The 21456-nt window shown below is 34.8% G+C and overlaps 1 protein-coding gene across 1 annotated transcript; it reads left to right on the top strand.

Annotated features, from left to right (window-relative positions):
* Nucleotides 1–14598: 14598 nt before the first annotated feature.
* On the top strand, nucleotides 14599–18501 carry LOC144449655 (metabotropic glutamate receptor 3-like). The gene is made up of 2 exons (XM_078140229.1): nucleotides 14599–16662; nucleotides 17884–18501. Exons 1-2 carry the CDS (start codon nucleotides 14599–14601, stop codon nucleotides 18286–18288), a joined length of 2469 nt encoding a protein of 822 aa, XP_077996355.1. The 3' UTR covers nucleotides 18289–18501.
* Nucleotides 18502–21456: the final 2955 nt, after the last annotated feature.

Genomic DNA, 21456 nt, shown 5'->3' with positions numbered 1-21456 from the left:
ATCATTAAATACATATCCATAATGTTTTTATTATCTTGATACTTTGTTATATTATACGTTGAGAAACTGCGTACGATAAAATATCCAAGATACAAGAACAAGATTTTTGCCATTTTATGATCAATTTCATGATTAACTCAGATCGTAGGAAACCATGTAAATACTACTTAGTACAATGCCTTGTGATGATTTATCGAAGATTACATTACACCGTCATTCCTTCGCCACACACACTTCAAGGTGCACTTGGTGCACTTGATGAAAAAATGGGAAAAACGAATTCCATTAATCTGCAATGGTGTTGTAGATAGTATTCCAGACAGAGTAAACTGTCGCCCACACATTCATCAATGGGTGTCTCCCTTCCTCCCTCTTCATATAAATGCTGTGTGTGTGTGTGTGTGTGTGTGTGTGTGTGTGTGTGTGTGTGTGTGTGTGTGTAATGTGTTTTTGGTAAATTATCTGCAAGAGTTTCTTCTTCGACCAGTCAGTACGTTTGTTGATAGGCACATTAGGAGTTTTCAGTAGAATTCAATTCAATTCTTTTTAGTTAAACGTCTTTTTTTAAATATTTAGTCAGAGACTAATATCACCGAGAGCGGGTAACTGTGATCTGAGGAGTTGGTCAGAGAGAGGAGTTCCTGGTAGGGTGGCTAAACTCCGGATACCTTTCTTTTGTATATCAAAGCAAAAACAACCCGTTTAAAGTTACCGTCCAGTGGCTCTGTTTGATACAACCACACAGAAACCAATCAGAAACTACGCATGCTACACTTTAAGATAGCAAGATTGAATGAATACATCTACATGTTGTATAAATGAAATCAACTGAGGTGCCACCATGCAGACATCATCAAATGCAGACGTCAAGACACTGGCGTCCGCGTGTCTGCGTCTAAACTGCAATATGTTTGAATTATTTAGTTTATTTAGACAAAATGTAACAAGACATTGCGAGCTTGCTATCTTGCTATCTAGGACATGCAATTTCTTATTGGTTTCTGCATGGTTGTATCAAACAGAGCCGCAGAGCGGTAACTTGAAACGGGATGTATAGAATAGTGATCACAATACAAGGGAGGAAGCCAAAGTCAACGAATATTCACATATTACAAATCATTGCAACGATGGATTGATAGACCATGTGTTGGTATAGAATAACAATATCAATATCATGGGAAACATTCCTGAGATGACAATGTCGACTCTTATATATATCAATGAGCTAAGAAACCATGTCTGCTTTGAAAAATGAAATATTAGTAATTTTATCGCTCGGAGGAAGCTGTGAGGTCAAAGTGCGAATAGATGGTATCTTATAACTGTATCCATCGATTGACATAATTTTTACCTTTATTCATATTGATATTTCAGAATGATAACAACCAAAACAAGGTAGATTTGCCATACAACTATATGTATTTTAACAAGAAAGTCTGTATAAGGTAGTAAGTGTGGCAAGATTGGTAAGCTGACAGGGAAACTTTAACTACCTTTTATGCATTGTACATCATTCAATTTACAGAAAATGCTTTATGTCATGTTTTCGTCAACATCGGAAAATACACCGAAAGTAAATCCTGTACAACTCTATACATTTTACTGATTTTATATTTTAACGGGGGGGGGGGGGGGGTCATCGTTTATATAAAAACTTGATACGATATTTCCCAGATATCACAATATTGACCATTAAATTCTTGTTAGTATTATCATAAAATAGTCAAAAATATCGTCGCAGATACTAACCTTGTCACCATAGAGATATTTGGTGTAAATATAATGTTCACTGTTGTTGAAAGTTAATACTTCGCTAATTGATTCAAATTTCATAAACCCATCATTGCCAATCGAGTAACTGTAGTAACGGTAGCCATATTTACCGCTCCAAGTCGATCCACGAAATAAAATGAAAGAAAGAAAAATTACTGCAAACAGAAACAATTAGTGCAACTACAATTCGAAGTGACCTAGAACTAAGGTTTATATACGTTGAAAAAGCTGAGGTGTTACATATAATCATTCACAAGCTAGGGAGCCTAGAGATCACTGCCCAATCAATTTGTATATAAATAGCGACACTCAAGCGACATATGTCATATCATAGTAGAGTAGCAAACAGTCGTCAATGTTAGTACTCAAACACCTGCACTACTGCTTTCGGGTAACATCAACACCGTGACGGTACACATCGGCAACACATTGTGTACAGAAAACATATCTTTTTGGAATGAGAGAAAGGTCAGTGAAACGTGAATGTCTGTCTTTTCCCATCATTTAAATGGTTACCACCAATTATACCCCTAATTTAGTGTCTTTGCTTTCAGCAGAATGTCAAACCGTTCTTTATTCTTTTATTTATCCTTGTTTATCTTAAGACAATTCAGTTATTGGAAACATGACTATGGAGTTTTTAACCTATTTTATATTTAGAATAGTGAAACATTTGCAAGGCTGTTATAAATTCTTATTCGGGGTGTCATGCATGCACCTATATACTACATGGTAAGTATACAGTAGCTGTATACTTTACCTACCATATAGTATACAGGTGCATATATGACAGACCTAAGAATTCGACCCATGCATCACATAAATGTAGGAAGGTAACACATGGTAAGCCGCGGTTTCTGTTACACGTTTTATTTGTAGAGAGAAAGAGCACAGCTAAAACAACAATGTAAATAACATACATGGAATATAGCACACTAACTGCTGGTAATTGATCACCATTGTGAATACATTACTTGTTCATTTCATTTTTCTCAGTAATTTTTGTGTATAACAATATTTGATAAATGATAGGTTGATTTAAATAAATCAAATTAATATGACGTGAGGGAGTAACACGTGTGCATCATTGCGGCATTAGACAATGTTGTTCGTATTAAGCTATGTTGCGAAACGTAGTCTGTAATAGTAAATAAGCTTTGTTATGCAAATGCTAACTTTTACCATACGACAGTGTTTAATAGCAGTAGAACAAACATGGAACATGTTTATTGTAATTGGCTGCCCACATAATGAAAATCAATTATGGTTTGCCCTTACAGCTATGAAGTGAAATTGTTGAAATGTATACGTTACATGTGTTTTATTATTATACTGGACAACTGTTATGCATACGATACCTAGAGAAATTATATGTCATAAAACATTTCATGCTTTAATAAATCTAAAAGTACAAGAAGATAATAATTTGTCAAGGAATGAGCGGATGTCGTAAAAAACATGATAATCCCACTTATTACTATATCACATTACGATTTGTCAGATACTATTTTACATCTACATGTCTTTTACAACACTTAAAAGATGATATCAGAACTAATTTTATATTGACGACATAAAAACATATATATCAAAAAGTAGTTTGATTAACCTGCATTCGCCCTATCAAAACTGCCACCCACTGCTCACACATAGCTGGGCATGTACGATGTAAGCAATCTGTTTGTTCACCAGTTCACATGAATTAGTTCGACGTCTACCATGTTCAAATTTAAGGTATGTCATTTTATGTTTGTTTGCTTTTTGCCACCATTCAGGCCTTCGTAATTATGTAAAGTCAGATTCGTACGTTACCATGCTCTTTGAATATCGTTATATGTGGTTGCATAGACGTGTTCAGTGTCTATATTTCCCATCTGAACTTTCTAAACCGTTAATGTGACCTTAAAAGTACCAATCAACAGCACACTCTGCCTTGTTAGCATTAATTCATTCATCCAGCCATAGTCTTTATTTCCAAAAGTTTTTCTAGCTCAGTGGACGAGACTATCCTTGTTTGGAAAATCACTAAATTTATGAAGCAATATTTAGGAATTCAACCTTAAAATCTCTAATATAATATATGCATTTAATTCGTAGGAGCTAAGGAACATAACATATACTTATTTAAGTAATTGAACAGCGCTTGACCTTCAGCGCCAATGTTAAAGTCAAATGCTAATATAAACTCCAGCTGTCGTTTACACGTCAGTGTGCAATCATAAAGCGTATTATTCAAGTGTATAGTATTACTTTTTCCAGTGACTCGCTGTCAAAGGTGTAGATTGAGCAATGTGTGAAACATGAAATCTGACCTCATCTTTCTAGCTACCCGGGTAAAACTTATATAAACGCCGTGTTAATGCGAGACTCAAAGTTCCACCTTTGACCTAATTCATAGTAACATCTTCCCGGGGTAAGTGGTACTGTCCCTCCTAATACCCCTATGTGGGCGCTGATCAAGTGGATCACAGGTGTGGTAAAGGTTGCTGTGTTAAACTTCACTTCCAGTGGGAATATTTAATTTCTATTTTTGATTTAATTATATCATTAAACCATAACTATACTCCATTTATTTGTGAAGTTGTATTTGCCTTGCATAGTTTTGCTCTTACAGATTGAATGCTTAGTGTGTTTAATACTTGACAATCTCCATATTCCTACCCTTGTGTTAATGAGGAGTCATTGACACATTCTGTTCAACCCAGTATAACATCCCTACATAGGAGGTTATCTCTATAAGGTTTGTAGAAGTAATTCTGTTATTACATTATTATCAAAACGTGATTTCGAATTCATTCTACGACCCAATTATTAAACAAAATACATTGCTTGAATGAATGCAGTCGAGTATCTCAGAATATGGAAATAGTCAATAATGGAAACAGGTCAAAACAACTTATATACGTTCAAACCTATGAGCGATGATAAATAAACACACAAGAATAAAAAAGTGCTATATATGGATGAATGCACTTAATCATTCAAAAATTAACTAATTATTTGCAACCTTACGACCTTCATCATCTCAAAGTATTCATTTACGTCTAGTGTTATTCATTTCATTTACTTATATTCGAATATATTTTCAGTATAATTCAACCCATCACTGTTTAATAGGACACTTTCATTTAAGCAAGTGGCCATGTTTTTATGCAAAAATTTATCCACGAGTTTAAACAAACACTTCTTTCTGTGTGGGCCTGTATTATCCATAAGTTAAACAAATAGTAGTTTTTTTGTGTGTGTGGGTGGGCCCGCCACACATCAAATTTGAATAGCTATAAACTGTAAACACTGAATTGTGTGCATTAATGTTGTGTTGTACAGTTCAGTTCGAAAATAATGAATATATATGAGCTCATTTTGTCAAATTACTTAAATATCATCCAATAATGTGAAGAATCTAAAATCCTGATACATTTACACAAGTGAGTGTTTAGGGAATTGTTAATATTAATTTCAATTAGAATATTCAAATACTATTTCTGACATTTTACTTCATCTCAAAAATGGAGGTAAAAACCATATTACTAGACTTGCCAAAAGGCAAAATGTATCCTGCATGCCTGATGACATTTTATGCTAATAAAGTCCTTTAAAATTTGCAAAGGCATAAAAGGTTGTGAACAATGCTATTCTTATGACCAATGATAAACATGTGTGCCGAGATATTACAGAATATTATCTCCTGGTAACAATCAGATTTGATTATACCCAATAAATAATGCTTTAATAACCTGTTGTGGTCACATGTTGTGTGAAGTCAATGATGCAATGAATTAGGTGGAATGTGGTAAGGAAAATTAAACACTTCTTTTTTTCAAGTATTGAATATATGGATGGGTGCTGTTGATAGTTGAATTGCATTTTGTGATAGCTTTATTCGCTCGATTTTATTAAAATTGCTGATGCAGTTATGGGACGGACATGTACCTCAATAATATACATAACATATTATAAAAAAAATTAGGTGTACTTCAAAAAGAGCTATTAACCAAAGCATAACAGAAAGTTGACCGTAATCTTATTTTTTCAATGAAATAGGATACAAAATTGTCAAACATTGAATATTTTCTGCACTAAGCAGTAGAGTTGTTGTACCTTTTAAACAGAGAAAATATCAGTGGATTTGATCGTTTAATGGCACACGTCTGGATATAGGATTTCACCACGGCCAGTTTCTCATGAATGTTAACTACCGAGAAATTAGGATTAGATTTAAATTGGTCTGTTTGTAGGCGGCGATGTGTAGAAGGATCACGTATTGGATTGAAAAACAATAAAAATGTAAAGCCCATAATACTGTTGTTCTCATTATTCCTTTTTATGACTCTAAAAGAATAAAGTCTCATGCAGCCAGAGGTGTGACCTTGTACTGAGACGAAGGTAACCCCACATCAAGATAGCAATGTCCATCACTGACAGTGAAAACAATACAGTTCAATAACAATTTACTATGTAAATGCATTCATCAATTATACCTTTACCAAAGTATACCATAATCGTGTTCAAGGAACAATACTCGTGTTTGGTAATAAGCTAATGGATTTCATTTCGATTTATCCTGTTTGCCTGGTTTGCATATTCTGGCTCATTCACATGTATTACTAATCAACTAGTGTATTCATTTCTCGGTAACTGCAATAGCATTTTACCTCATGCTAGGTGGTCACAATAGAACAAGAAGATCGACTTATTCTCATTCGCGCCTATAGCAATGCTTGTGAAGTGCGTGGAGTAGAAGTTAAGGTGTCGACCAAGAAATCGAATGTTCGTTATTTTTATGATGCACATAGGCTAGTAATATATCATTTCAGGTACCGAGAAATTGGTTTATACACAATTCATTCAAAACATCTTTTTACCGAAAATAAATTCATAAAGTTGCAAAAAAAAAGTTGAATATATCATAAGGTTAGCCTATAAACATATGGTACTAAATTATAGCGTCACGTGACATCTATTATCTATACGTAACATAGTCTTATCCTGTCATAATGGAATGGGTTACAAACGAAGAAGCTGGTGTCATATGTTTGCCATCCAGAAATAGTATTTCTTCACTATATTAAAATGAGATAAATGAGCAACAGTAAATTTACTGTATTGATGGAAGACGGTTTGCAACATTAGTAGATAAAGCAATGGACGGATATGTTAAAGTTTCAAAGTTATGGACTTGAAGACTATAATTTGATATGATTTATTTAGTACTTCAGCCTCCAGGCTATAATACAAAGCAAACAATGAAAAGTAATACAAGCACACAAGAGGGCTGCTTCAAAAAACAGTACAAAGCAAATGTTATACACGATATATCGAGCTCTCCCTCGGTTATTTACTTGCATAAAATATAAATGACTTGAGAAATATTATCGAGTGGCATCATAAATTGAGTATGAACATGTCCTCTTTGCTACTTTTTGTGGCTTCTAAATTTGTTATAGCATATTAGGCACATAACTGGAATTCCAAATCATGTAAGTGTCAAAGCATTGTATTAAGTAGACTATGTTATCATGCATCTCACACCTTCCTAGACATACTTCTTACGAGTTCTCTCCGTTCATCAATACATTTTAATCAAACGAGATCCGATGGAATCCCTAACATGGAGCCTTGATCTGTTTGCAATGATTAACCAACGACTGAACTGACAAGTGAGTGCATTGCTCTAATACTTCGAGTGTGACATGATTGTCTCGAGATCTTCGAGTACTATGTCCGCAGGATGTGACAACTTATGGCCAACTAGGGACTTGTTATCCAAGGTATTCATCTCATGCAATTATACAACATTACATGTCACTGGCACTCCTACAGGGACGTTTTATAGAACATATTATATCATGTACCTCCTTTCTGTACATATGATGCAACTTGTGATTTGTCACTTGAGATATATGTCAAATTACAGTCTACTGACTGTTTATAACATGCTAGGTATTATATCACCAGAATGTAATCATGAGTTCACGTTCTTATGGGATGAACCACCATTGTTGAGAGGAAGAAGATACGGATACGGATTCTGTGTTTAGATGTACCCTGTAAAGTATAACTGCTGGGGGTTCCCTCCATACATTTTAGATATGGAGGTGTTGAATGCTCCACTATTGCATATACTGTACTAGTATTATCCTTTATCAACCAAACCTAGCACAAAGGTTAAATTCTATTAGCAATATATGCATGTCTCTTCACGACATGGCCAAAGTTAGCTCTCTTTCCAATTTTCTTTAATTTATAATTCTCCATGCTTTGTTTTTGTGAAAATTAATGAAATGTGTATAATTATGTATATGAAAAAGCTAGATAATATGTAGACCCAAACGGTAGAAATGAACTTATCATTGAAAATATTTAGTTTGCCAAGACCCTGTCAGCACATTTAAATTACGTCTGATGCACTTGGCCTTGTAAATGAGCTTAAATGACCAAAACTATATACTATTTTAACATAGATACTTTAAGTATAGGTGTCGCAGCAATGTTGTTTGGTCACTGTTTTCTTGTAAATGTACCTTTCAATAACATTGACATTGATTTTCTAGACCGAATTTATAAAAATCATATCATACGTTAAAGTTGATGTAGCATAAAAAAAGCAGAACTACAGTTGGTTACCGTATTGGACGAACACCTGTTGACACAATACATTACACTGCCTGTAATGACACTGAGACTAAATCACTTCTGAAAAAACTCATTGCCAGAATACGCAGGGATTTGACACACGTCTTTCATCAACTAATGACAGCATTTTGTTGGTTAGCAATAGTTTACAATTCAAGAAAGCATATCATATGGGCTAACATTAACGCTAGTTAATGTTGTGAGATTGTAATGGAAACAGTATGCCACTTTCGTTCATCTTTATTTTTGTTCTACTTCAATACACAGTACAATTATAACGAAAGGACGTGTGGAATACCAATTCGCTGTTAGATCTTATAATTGATGCCATTACTGGGTGTCATAAAGTGTGTGTAAAACTAATCGTGAGAAAGTTGTCGTCTGGTTTCAGTTTTCAGGCCACGTATAAATCTACCATCTGAAATTATTTATACCTGTGTTGACCCTTCATAGTCAAGTGTCTGCTGAAAAGTAGACACACTACTTGAAAAGCAATCCTTCTGTTTTCGTATTCAAGAAAAGCTTACATGTCAGGGCATAGTTCAACCTTTCCTTAATGTAATTTCTCTGTGTTGCGTATACTGAACAAATGTTAGTATAACACTACGTTCACCTGTACAATATGTATGTTTGTATAGCCTAATTAATCTGCTCTGTATTCTAGGATCACATTACATTAATGGTTACATTAACCGTTCAGTGTCAGTCACCTGAGTTAGGTAATGACATGGGATATATCGGTGACTTCTGTACCATCTGAAATGACATGTAAAATTACAGTCAACCTGGGGAGTCTTACTGAATGCCAATTGAAAAGTGACAAGTAGCTATCACACATTCAAATTTGTCCCAACATATTAGGTAGTACGAAAGTTAAACTAATACATTGTATTATCCTATTTGATCAGTCACTGAATCTTAAAGTGGCAATATGGATGACAAATGGTTATTTATTTTGGATTTTTAGTCTACTGTGCTTTTACACTTGGAAAAACAACAATGTCAAAAACAACATATACTAAATCCTTATTTGTAATTCAAAAAATTGCAAAACATTTTTTTAAATATTTAAATATTTTTTCTTGTACGTTGAATAACAATACTTTTCACATTTTTCAGCTTTTTGCAATTTATTCCGTTACAAACACGGACTTGGTCGATGCTAGTTTATATTTCTTTTCAAGTAGGAAAACATAGTAAGTGGAGTTGACTGTACATGTACGGCTGACAAATGGTATTTATTTGGCTTTGTAATACATAAACTATATAAATACCAGGTTTTTCTAAAAACAATACGAACAGCATAGATAGAATAAATTTGTGTTTGTAAAAACTTACAATCAAACCTTTTATAGCGTTACACAGGAACTTACTATATGTTGTATCACATTGAGTTTTATCAATAAAAAAGCAAAAATAAGTGCAGATTTCTAATTCACACTGTCACTTACAGAATGTATAAAAGTCAGAAGAAATGAAAGGTAACATAGCTAACATTTGCTACACTGTTTATAAGCTGGTATGATGATAAAATTGCTGTTATAATCGCGACACTCCTGATTATGTCCTCATCCGTGACTTATGCACCAGAATTTGTATAATTATGCTCCTAAAACTGTTGACGGTTTGTTAGTAATGAGATAGTATTGTGTAATTAGCTAATTGAGAACGTACGATAAACGATAGTATTAAGTGCCGTGTCTAATTTCCAAGTGATATATTGCTATCGGGTACAATCCATCGCCATCAGTTACTCGAGAAAACGTGACTGTCGTTTGAAACTGTACCACTTGTACGTAGCAGTAGTTCGGGGCCTTTTTCAATTGCAACCATTTTAATGTCGCTTGTAACAATGTTAAAACAGTAGTTTCACTTGGGTACGACCATTTCATTTTCATTGTGTCAAACACTACTGTTGAGCTCACAGATTGCAGTCTTTCGATGGCTAAAGTTCGTAGAATCAAATATGCGCATAATTAACCAATCAATCGATTACACATCCAATTAATTTTCGGCATAATTAATTAATCAATTAATAGATGAACCAATCGATATTGATTTATGATTGTATCAGCAGCAACAAATTGAATGATAGATACACGGTTGTTTAATACAAGCCGTGAGGTTCTAGTGTTCTGAGGCTTAACATCGATTACACACAGTTAATAGACATGTGCTGGCGGCAATTTGTGATCGAACTTCGTCTCTAGAATCATCCATTACTGGGAAAGCTTTATGTGAATTTATCATAATTATCTATTTATCATTTATCAGTGTAAAACAGTTTTATTGCTTGGCAGATGAGTTCGATTGTGTATGATGGTTTAGTCTCTTCACTGACGGCCATTTTTGACGAAAACATGAAAACAAGAAATTCGTTTATGTGATATTTTTTGACGCATCTCAACCTTTTAAGATTGGAACCAAAGAATTTAATCTTGGTAAGAAATTGCTGTCAACATTTTGATAAAAACATTGTTCCAATCATGACATTTTATAAAAATTAGATTTTTGATACTTCTTCATCACATTCCTCTGCTACTTGGGGTCCAAAGGTCACATTTGTTTTGCAATGACTGGTTTGAACGATTGCCGCATTTCAGCTGATACCGCCAAAATGTTATCTGTTGCTTGACGTCAGATAATTAGTCTAATCTCAAACAGACGAGGGTTTTAACAAACCAGTGCAGATATGTGGGCTAGCAGTTTATTACTAGTAAATTATGCATAACAGTTGTGAAAATAGGGATTTGATGTTCAAACTCATAGAAATGACTGCGGTACATTATTAGAATCAGAAACCCAATATCAGATATGCTTGACTGTCTGATATCAGCTGTTTTGATAAGTTCGTTCATTCCAGATAGTAGGTAATTTCTTCTCTTCTTGGGGATTTCATCATGTACATTTTTGTAATCTTTATAATGCAAGATGTATCAACGTTATTTCACTCACTTTGTGATGAGTTTTAAATCATCTGTCAAGTAGATAAACCCTGCAGTGAGTCGTGAAAGAATCGCTAGTAAAAACCTAAGCAGCGAGTACGTGATGTCGGTGTGAATGTTTCCTGCCATCTTAAAAACGGAAATCACAAAGTTGTAAACAATTGATTGGAAATGTTAACCTAATACGACCTAAGCATGACATTGCTTGCAGTACCCTCAATTCTTCTGTTACTGCTCGACATAATATTTGACATTTTACGATTTTAGCAATATATTGACGAACTGATAAGCGCCATTTGTAATACATGTGCACTTTCACATTACTGTACATTCGGAGGTGTCTCATATTTCTAACAGCCTAGTTGACCGTTTTGTCCCGAAATAATTTTGTGTCACATACATAAAGGGGGCTTAATATAATACTAATCACCATCTGTTGCATACATCGTATTAACGATAATTCCACAATTTACCACTGAATTCGTTCCATTCCAAGTACGTATACTATGTGTATGTAGATGAGTAAATTTATGGTCACACTATTGAATAAAGGGGATTTGTAGAAGACGCTCCTTTGTTAGTTCTGTCTGACTGAATGCACTTTATAAATGCAAATGATTTGTAATAAAGTTCACAACCAATATTAACCAATGTTCTTGTTCAACCATTGCATCAGTGGGCGCGATCGAAATAAATCAATTTCAGTATTTTGAAGTCAGAAACTTGCCGTTCAACACTTTGGTAATAAATTGATAGATACTATCTTTAGTTTAGTGACCATGCTATGTTTTCGTCCATTTTGTCTGTGTCTGTGTCTGTGTGTCTGTATGTGTGTGTGTCTGTTTGTTTGTTTGTTTGTTTGCTTACTTGTTTATTAGCAAGATAACTAAAAACGTTATTGCTGGCTTTAGATGAAATGCTGTGACTAGATGCCTGAGACAAACAATTTACTTTTATATGGGTCTACGTTACCCAATGGTTTGGATTCACCAAGGAGCGGATCTTTGTTGCCATGGCAACCGAAATATGAAAGCTTATTTTCAACTAATTAAGTTATAACATTTCTTTAGTGTAGAATTACCATAATCATTACAAAAAGAGAAACGTCATTCCCTGCTCTGAATAGGGACTGCTTTTAAGTTATGGAGATTGTTAATTTACATATAGAGGCAGATTCACATCGCGCTGTAGACATGATTATTTTTTCAATTCTATCAAGGTGTTGATAACCTATCACGAAAGTGACGTTCTAGAGCTAAAACAAGATTGTTCACCTTTATTGCTGTGTATGTCTTATTACCCATAATACACACTCACCTATCACGACCTTGAAAAAGTAAACACCTGCAAGTCACATCATGTAGGTATATACTAAAATCTTTATATACCTTTTGCAGTAAAGCCACTGATATCACCATAAAAGCGGATAAAGCGGCAAGTTACAATTGCGTACACTGTCATCAACATGTGCTCACCTACAAGGATCAAAGAAGCACTGAACGAGAATGTCATTAAGCTTCTCTACGTATTCTACATGTCAAATAATATGTTTGGTCCGACTTCCATGCTGTCAACCATGCATTTTAGTTTTATCCAAACAATAAAGATAATAGAATGAGACTGAGTAAAACCTTGCCTGCCTATAGCCATTGTGAACACAAAGACTCCAAAATGGCGGGAATGAAGATGGTGACAGGTAAAAAGTATTTGTTGAGTTTGTGTACCAATGACTATTATTGTGTAATGAGAATGACTGTGTTAATGACAGTCTTAGATAAAAGAATATAAGAAAACATTTACACCGTAAGAAAACTCTGAAACGAAAGTAATATTGCAATCATTTCAGTTCAGGTAAGTTAGCCAGACGACAGTGATAAACAAAATTTGACAGACAGTCTTCCTAGAAAGGAAACAAGACACATTATACTTTGCTGAAATGTTCACAATCTTGTCCACTATGACTTTACAATTCAAGCGATATCGCAAATTTCAAATTTAAACAGTTCACATTGGGGAAAATAAATAAGCGTGCATCCGATTTTCGTTTCACCTGTCACAAAGATTACTTAAGCGAATAAAATGTAATCACTTTACTGACCACTGTGTCATGATGTCATTACAACATTGCTAGGAGAGGAGCATGTACAAATGTCGAGTCCACTATTTGACTGTCAACTATTCTTATTGTGACAGTCATGATTACATCAATTGTAATTAAAAAATACTTTTATTAGTGCTTATAGAAACGTGGGCAATGTCCCTTCAGCTCAATCGACATCGAACGGACTATCAGGAGTACTTTCAATTTGAGTTTTAGGGTCAGTTTGGTGCCATTAGTGTATTCTTTACGATTTCCTAAAATCGCCTTCTAACGTTAAAATGCACAAGTCTTTCGATTTCAGAGGACATCCGTAAACACATCACTTGGGACAGTGCGTGTAATATGATCGTTTGTCACTTGAAGGGGTTTCATAAAGAAATGAAAATAAATTAAGGAAGCCTTTTCATAATTGATATTTCTGATAACTGAATGCAAGAACGTTATTAATGCATACATCTTTTGATTACATTATATGTTAACAAAGCTACATGACATGGTTGAGATATAGGCGAATTACATACAATTCTTTATTGCGTTGGTATCATGTGTTACCGCCATTGCATTGTTAATAATCAGCAAACAGGGCTCTATGTCGACAGCTCTCTCTTTACTTTAATATGTACCAGTACATTGTTTTGAAACGACTTTGTATTCACAAATTGATCCATTTCTTTTACTATTTTTACAGATGAATAGTAGTCTGCTTGCAAACCGATCAATCAACAGAACATTTTCAGACAAAAAACGAGAAGTAAGCGGAGGCGTACTGTCAGGGTTTTAAAGGATGAAGCGATGAGAGATGTAAAGCTGTCATTGCATGCTAGACAAGCCGTGCAGAAGTCATGCCTATAATGCAATGGTTGAATAACTGTGGTATTGGAAAAACGTCAATCAAGGAAGACTGCAATGGGTGGAGGTGATGCCTCACGACATAGTATTGTCTACTCATGCTAAAAAAACCTAGGAAATGGATTTATATATTGACAATTCGTAAACCATGAAGGATATTTACCTATATTGATGTCTGACTATCCATTTTGATGACGATAAGAGGACATTTGTAGGATGCTTTGAGAGTCGACTTCGAATATTTAAGTGGAGTAAATCGATGTCTAAAGGATATTAAATGTGCACATAGGCAGAATGTGGCGATCAAAATACAAATATGAAAGCTGGTCTTTCTTTCTTTTCCTTCTTCTGGCCTTACGTGGTTACTACGTCAATACTTTCCATTTAATGGATCTTCATGAGAAGATATGTTATCTTCAACCCGGCGATATAATGCTTGGTGGAATTTTTACTTTACACTGGTCAGACATGGACACATACAGTTGTACCCAAATACGACCACTAAGGGAAATATTTCGGGTTGAAGCTATGGCTTATGCTGTTGAGAAGGTTAACCAACGCAAAGACATGTTACCAGGTCTTGAACTTGGTTTCCAAATACTTGACGACTGTGGCACTGAACAGTCGTCACTCGCTGCAGTCTTACACTTTGTGCCTGGTGACATCCATCAAATCCCCCAAGATGGGTGTACGTGTCCTGATATTGAACGTCGAACAAATATAGTCGGGATCATTGGACCACCTTTAAGTACAAATGCAATACCAACAAGCAAATTATTAAATTTGTTCCATATGCCACAAATCAGTCACGCTGCTACGAGTGATGAACTTAGCAATAAGGTAGTACATCCATATTTTATGAGGACAGTACCACCTGAAAGTCAACGTGCTCAAGCCATAGTGGACTTGTTGCTACATTTTAATTGGACCTATGTATTCACCATTAATTCAGCTGAAAGCTACGGTAGGAATGGTATCAACAAATTTATAGCATCTGCTCCCGATTCAATTTGTGTTGCAGATCGTTTGGAAATATCATCAGAATTGCTGACTGATGGAGGTTTTGATAAAGTTGTAGAGAAAATGGTGAACAATTCAAATGCTAGGGTCGTTGTACTGTTTTCGCTGACCAGAGAGGCTGATCTCCTTTTCTCTGCATTGAAACGTGCAAAGGTCGAGAAGAGTTTTACTTTTATAACAACAGACAGAGAGGCATTGGACCTGGGACAAGGTGGTCATGCAGGTGCCGTCGCGGGTGGACTTTTTGTCGGGTCTGTCAAAACAGCGGTTGAAGGACTCAATGACCATTTTAAATCCTTGCTGCCCGAACACCATATGGAAAATCCCTGGTTTCCAGAGTATTACGACCAATATATGAATTGTACAGAGAAAAATAACACATGCGACGCTGATTTTCATGTGCAAGAAAGCCAGACATATGCCTCAGGTGTGGCAGATGCTGTGTATGCTTATGCAGCAGCATTGGATAGGATGAGAATGGACTTATGTCCTGAAAATCAAACATGTGAGAAACTGAAAGAGGATGCCAGGGACGGAGATAAACTGCTTGCGTATTTGCACAATGAAACATTCATGGGTTGTAATGGAGAAACGCGTTTTGACAGCCATGGCGATATCATGGCTAAATATCCACTTTTTGTATTACAATTTGTTAATGATAAATATGAATTGGTGAATGTTGGCAAAGTTGACACAGTTACCGATACAGTATCCATTGAACAGCCAATTACTTGGAACACTGGGAGAATGCCTCCTATTTCACGGTGTGGAGAACCATGTAGAAATGGTCAATTGGCGGCATATCGTCAAGACGGTTGTTGCTGGGACTGTTGGACTTGCTATACTAATGAGATCGTCAATTCTAACAACTCTCGTTGTGAGAAATGCCAGGCTGGTTTCTGGCCAAATAGTGACTTTACGACGTGTGAACGAATTACACCAACGTATATGCGATGGAACGATGGTATAGCAATATGTCTACTAACTCTGGCAACAATAGGCAAAGTTATCACCATTTTTGTTGGTGTCTTCTACATCAGGCATTTCAGACATCTTGTGATTAAAGCTTCGAGTCGAGAACTTTCAAGTATTTTGTTATTTGGTGTGCTACTGTCATTCATCATGATCTATGGATTTATCACCACTCCAAGCCCAAATTCTTGTCTTCTCAATCGTATTGGCTTTATGCTATGTTTTACAATAATCTATGCACCTATCCTGTCCAGAGCTAACAGGATTTACAGGATTTTTTCAGCTGCTAAAAAGAGTGCTAAACCACCGCCTATGATCAGTCCGTGTTGTCAGATAACCCAGGCACTACTTCTAATTAGTGTACAGGTAGGTTGTCATATGAGAACAAGACATCTTAGAGTAACTGGCAGATTTCTTTAATAGTTCAATTGGGGTCGATGTATGAACGGAGATATTGTACAGCAGAACGCCATGACTCCTTGTCGGTTCCAATATGCATCGCACAACAGCATCAATTACTGTGAAGGCACGGGATCGTATGTTTTCTACTCAGAACTTCTGTGTACTTCTGATACTCATTCAATCTGACAACACATAAATATAGTGAATATCTCTTAGTGAAATACAATTTAAATCAGAATCAATCACGATTGGAAAATGAAAAGCCAAATTGAATAAGATATCTTCAACCAAGGACTCTTTGTATGCTTAATTCTCAAACTAGTATTTCAATAATTATCATTACAGCGGTAAGGATTGAACAGATATGGTAGATATGAATGCTTATTATCGTACATACAATTTGATGATGAATGTCATTCTATAGGGATAAGGGATATCCCTAAAGTATTGACACCAATACCATATTTTCTGTACCGTTGAACATGGTGGACTACGTTAATTTGCAAACTAAAATAATATTGTTTTGGACAGTCAAATATAGCAATTGTTTACCTATATGTCGATACAAATAGTGTAAATGGGGTAGAAATATATTTCTCTACATTTACCGTTGTGTGGTTCTAGCACCTGGAAAGTAAATTTGAACAAAATAAGTGTAATGATTCCCGAGTTTTAACACTGATCGTTGTTGAAGTTGATGCATGAAAACGGATTAACGAGCAAAGTTAAAAGTATGTCTCATTGCCTTTTCTAGGAATTGGTAGTGAAGTCTACATATATCACCAATTATATGAACACAGTTCATAAAGCTTTTTAAGAGTCCTAATCCGATAATGTAGTAAAAACTATTATGGAATCGATTAGTAAAATTTCTTAATACCGAAATGTTTTTCGTTTGGATTAGTGGGTCACAGATGTCATGTATACCGGTAAAGTACTCGAAATACGTGCAGAACGCTTAAAGTGATGTTTAAAGCCATACTTAACTGTAAAAATGCCAAACGACAACCGAACACTGGTACAGTTGTCTCGTTGTGTGGTTTAAACCGCAAAAAAAAATGTTTATGTTCTGCAGTGTTTGGCGAGATTTAAAACCATCAATACCTGAACGTTTATGTTAGCTGTACATTAGTTAATAAAAAATCAATTAGAGTTATTCATGAACTGTTTGCCCTTTCTTTTCAGGTAATTATCAATCTCGTTTGGATTTTCTTAGTACCACCTGTGCCAGTAGAAGTCATGCCTATACCAACAGAGAGGAAAGTTGAACTCTACTGTAACATCACAGAAGCAGAGGTCATCACTTCGGTTGCGTATAATCTTCTTCTTCTCGTTCTTTGTTGTCTATGTGCTTTCAAAACTCGTAGAGTACCTGACAACTACAACGAATCACGTCACATTGCATGGACTGTGTACACAGTGTTAGTCATTTGGTGTGCTTTCATCCCGACCTACTTTGCAATAAACGATGCCGTTACCAAGGTTACTATTCTTTCCATGGCTGTACTCGTCAACGCATGGGTCAATCTTGTATTCATGTTCTTTCCGAAGCTTCTGACAGTCCAAAGAACTGAAAGCGTAGCAGTGTGACGTCACCAAATATGGGTTCGGATGATATGACAGATGAGTATCCTAAACCTACTTCCAAGGAATTTTCAATATGCAGTCTTGAAATGCAGAGTGTGGAACTCTGTTTTAAACAATTTGATTGTGGTTCTGGAAAATGTGATATTATGATGTACCAAACCACCAACATTTGATAGCATGGTGAATTGATTGATTGGATTTCGAGTTCAGCAAAACACGAAGTGATGACATATTCATGATAATATGTGCTTTGAAGTTTCATAAGAGAAATATTGGATATAGATTATTTCAACTGTAATGGAGACAGTTAATACGAAGAAGTGATTGATTCATTAATATAAAGTATATATATATATATATATATATATATATATATATATATATATATATATATATAACTTACGGATTATTCTATGGCTATGCATATTCTACAAAGAGGGGATTAATGGAATTAGACATCCTCGTATGAATTCATCAACTTCTCGTTGACATACTTATATACCTGAAAATCTCATAAGACTGTATGTCTGGCAAAGATGAGGTCTTGATTTGAAATTGTCAATTGTTATTAGATATGATTTATAAATTTCAGTTTTTAAAGATTGGAAGATTACATTTAAATCTATTCAAATTTACCCATTTTTAGAGCAGCAGCAAATACATGCATTAATTTTAAATCCATGACACACAGAAGGATATATTCTCGTGTCTACGCATAATCCAAATCTCATTTTGAAATAATGGATGGTCCTTTGAGACATTTGGGCTAATATGCTCTAAGTACGTCTCTAGTCTTTGTTATTTCAAATTGTACCATTTGATTAAACTCTTCTATCTGGTAAATATTGAAAGGTAAATAGTTTTGGTTGATGGAGGGTAGTTATTTTTCATTCATGTTTGAATAATGTGGGAAGGGAGGGAGTAAAAGGAAGCCGGCTGGGATAGTCATTTCATGTTATATCATTCAATACATCATTCAATACATTTTAATGGACTCGTCTATTACAAATGTGGTTTTTGGTTCACTTATCTTTTTCCAGTTTTAACAAACAAAGCAATGTTACACTGTGGTCATCACTTTAAATTTTTATGCTTTTGTGATAACGATAATAAATTTCTTTGAATATTACATACCACCAAACAGTGTATCATATTGTACCATACTATGGCCACCGACTTTACAGCGTTCTTCATCTACTTACTAGTAATTTTATACATCATTCAAAACCTCGCACAAATCTTACATTTTATTTTTTTATTGTGTTGTCATTGGTTTGTGGTAGTGGGTGCACTTATTGCTTCGACATCACTACAGCCATGCATTCTTTCCGAACATTTACACAGTACATACCCTTGAAGATAACAGCAAGATACAGGCCAAATACTCAGTTCGTAGTCCAGACACCGTCAAGTTGACCCAAGACATTTAACAATTTTATCACAAGAATTCAATAATAATAATATTAATCATACTAATAGAGTACATACATTGAGGAAATTGTTCATATATATTAAAATATTGTAATAAGTATCCAATATCACTCAATGTTGTACATGACACTTTAAACTTTGTACTCTATCTATCTATCTATCTATCTATCTATCTATCCATCTATCTATCTATCTATCTATCTGTCTGTCTATCTGTCTATCTATCTATCTATCTATCTATCTATCTATCTGTCTATCTATCTGTCTATCTGTCTGTCTGTCTGTCTGTCTGTCTATCTATCTATCTATCTGTCTGTCTTCATATTATAAACACACATACATATGACTTAGTACTTGACACTTGAGCCATATATATATATATATATATATATATATATATATATATATATATATATATATATATATATATATATATATATATATATATATATATATACATGGCTCAAGTGTCAAGCGCTAAGACACGATCTCACACAAGTCATGCAATTTCCTCATTTGATTTGGATTAATAAAGTATATATTGTTATTAGCGTCTTTTAACTGCTGACTATGAGTTTTCGAACTATGGGTCATAATTGAAAGTGCATTTGTGGTTTAGTTTATGGCAGGAGCATTCGCAATGTATTACAAAAAAAAACGTTGAATGTACCATCAAAGGTTCGTTTTCCGTCCTCCTAGACATACTACAGTTGCATAAGGATACTGACTATAGTGATACTATTAACCTTATCGTCTTAACTAACAGGAGACTTCTGTTTTAATTTGAATCAAATGTTAACTTTCAGCCTCATGCATGTCTGACTGACGGTGTCATAGACTCATAGTTTCTGGATTTTCAAGTAAATATTCATTATATTCGTTAACATATCCCAATATATAGGAGAGGGTTGTTTTTTAACGTTGTTATTGTCATTGAATTTAAATCAAGTAGTGTTCAATTGTCTCAGAGTCACAAGCCACGTTTTTTCTTGTAATATAATCGCACATGTGACATAGTCCTTAATTATTCAACAGATAGATCCCTCCAATGACTGCTCTGAACACGTATGTTCATCCTAATGGCTTATCAATCAACCATGATATTGACCGGTCGACCCTGATATTGACCGACCAACCACAATATTACCCGATTGAGCGTGATATTGACCGCTAAATCCTGATATTGGTCGATAAGCAAGCTCTGAGAAGAGCTAATAGCTAATTCTGATCACGTCTTTTGATTTTAAATACAAAGACAATACAAGGATCAGCTTTATTCCCATCCATCATTTTGAGGGATATCAAAACCTTGAAAAGACTGCCGTGGGCTTTTTTTTAAGGTCATCCGAATTAATAGAGGACATTGATGGGGAAGTTAGCAATCAATGGAAATACCTTACAATATTAACTATCTGTTGAAATCCTAGACTCACGGGACAAGAGTGTAATAATCTGAGTAGGATATCTGTGTTTTGAATTTATCTTGGGAAATAAGTTTCGTACACATTATACATGAATTCCTGCCGATTAAGATTACAAAATTTCTGATCCTGTATCAATTAATTTAAAACTGTCTCCACAGCTCCATTACATCTGTTGGATAACATTGGGGAATCCCTGTTTAGTTTCCTAATTTACAACAGCCATGACTACAAAATGGATCGAATATCATTATAATGTACAGTAGTATATGAGTTTTCATTAAACCTTTATTACTTTAACACAAAGAATCAAGTCCAG

The sequence above is a fragment of the Glandiceps talaboti genome, chromosome 18 (genome assembly GCF_964340395.1).
Source record: "Glandiceps talaboti chromosome 18, keGlaTala1.1, whole genome shotgun sequence".
In the NCBI taxonomy this organism is placed as follows: Eukaryota; Metazoa; Hemichordata; class Enteropneusta; family Spengelidae; genus Glandiceps; species Glandiceps talaboti.
The sequence above is the reverse complement of the archived record's forward strand: the minus strand, read 5'-3'. Positions and strand labels throughout refer to the sequence as shown.

Bases quoted from the DNA above. Each gene is read 5' to 3' on its own strand.
- LOC144449655 (XM_078140229.1), top strand. From the start codon at position 14,599: ATGTGGCGATCAAAATACAAATATGAAAGCTGGTCTTTCTTTCTTTTC. The intron at 16,663-17,883 runs GTAGGTTGTCAT...CTTTCTTTTCAG, and splicing joins TACTTCTAATTAGTGTACAG to GTAATTATCAATCTCGTTTG.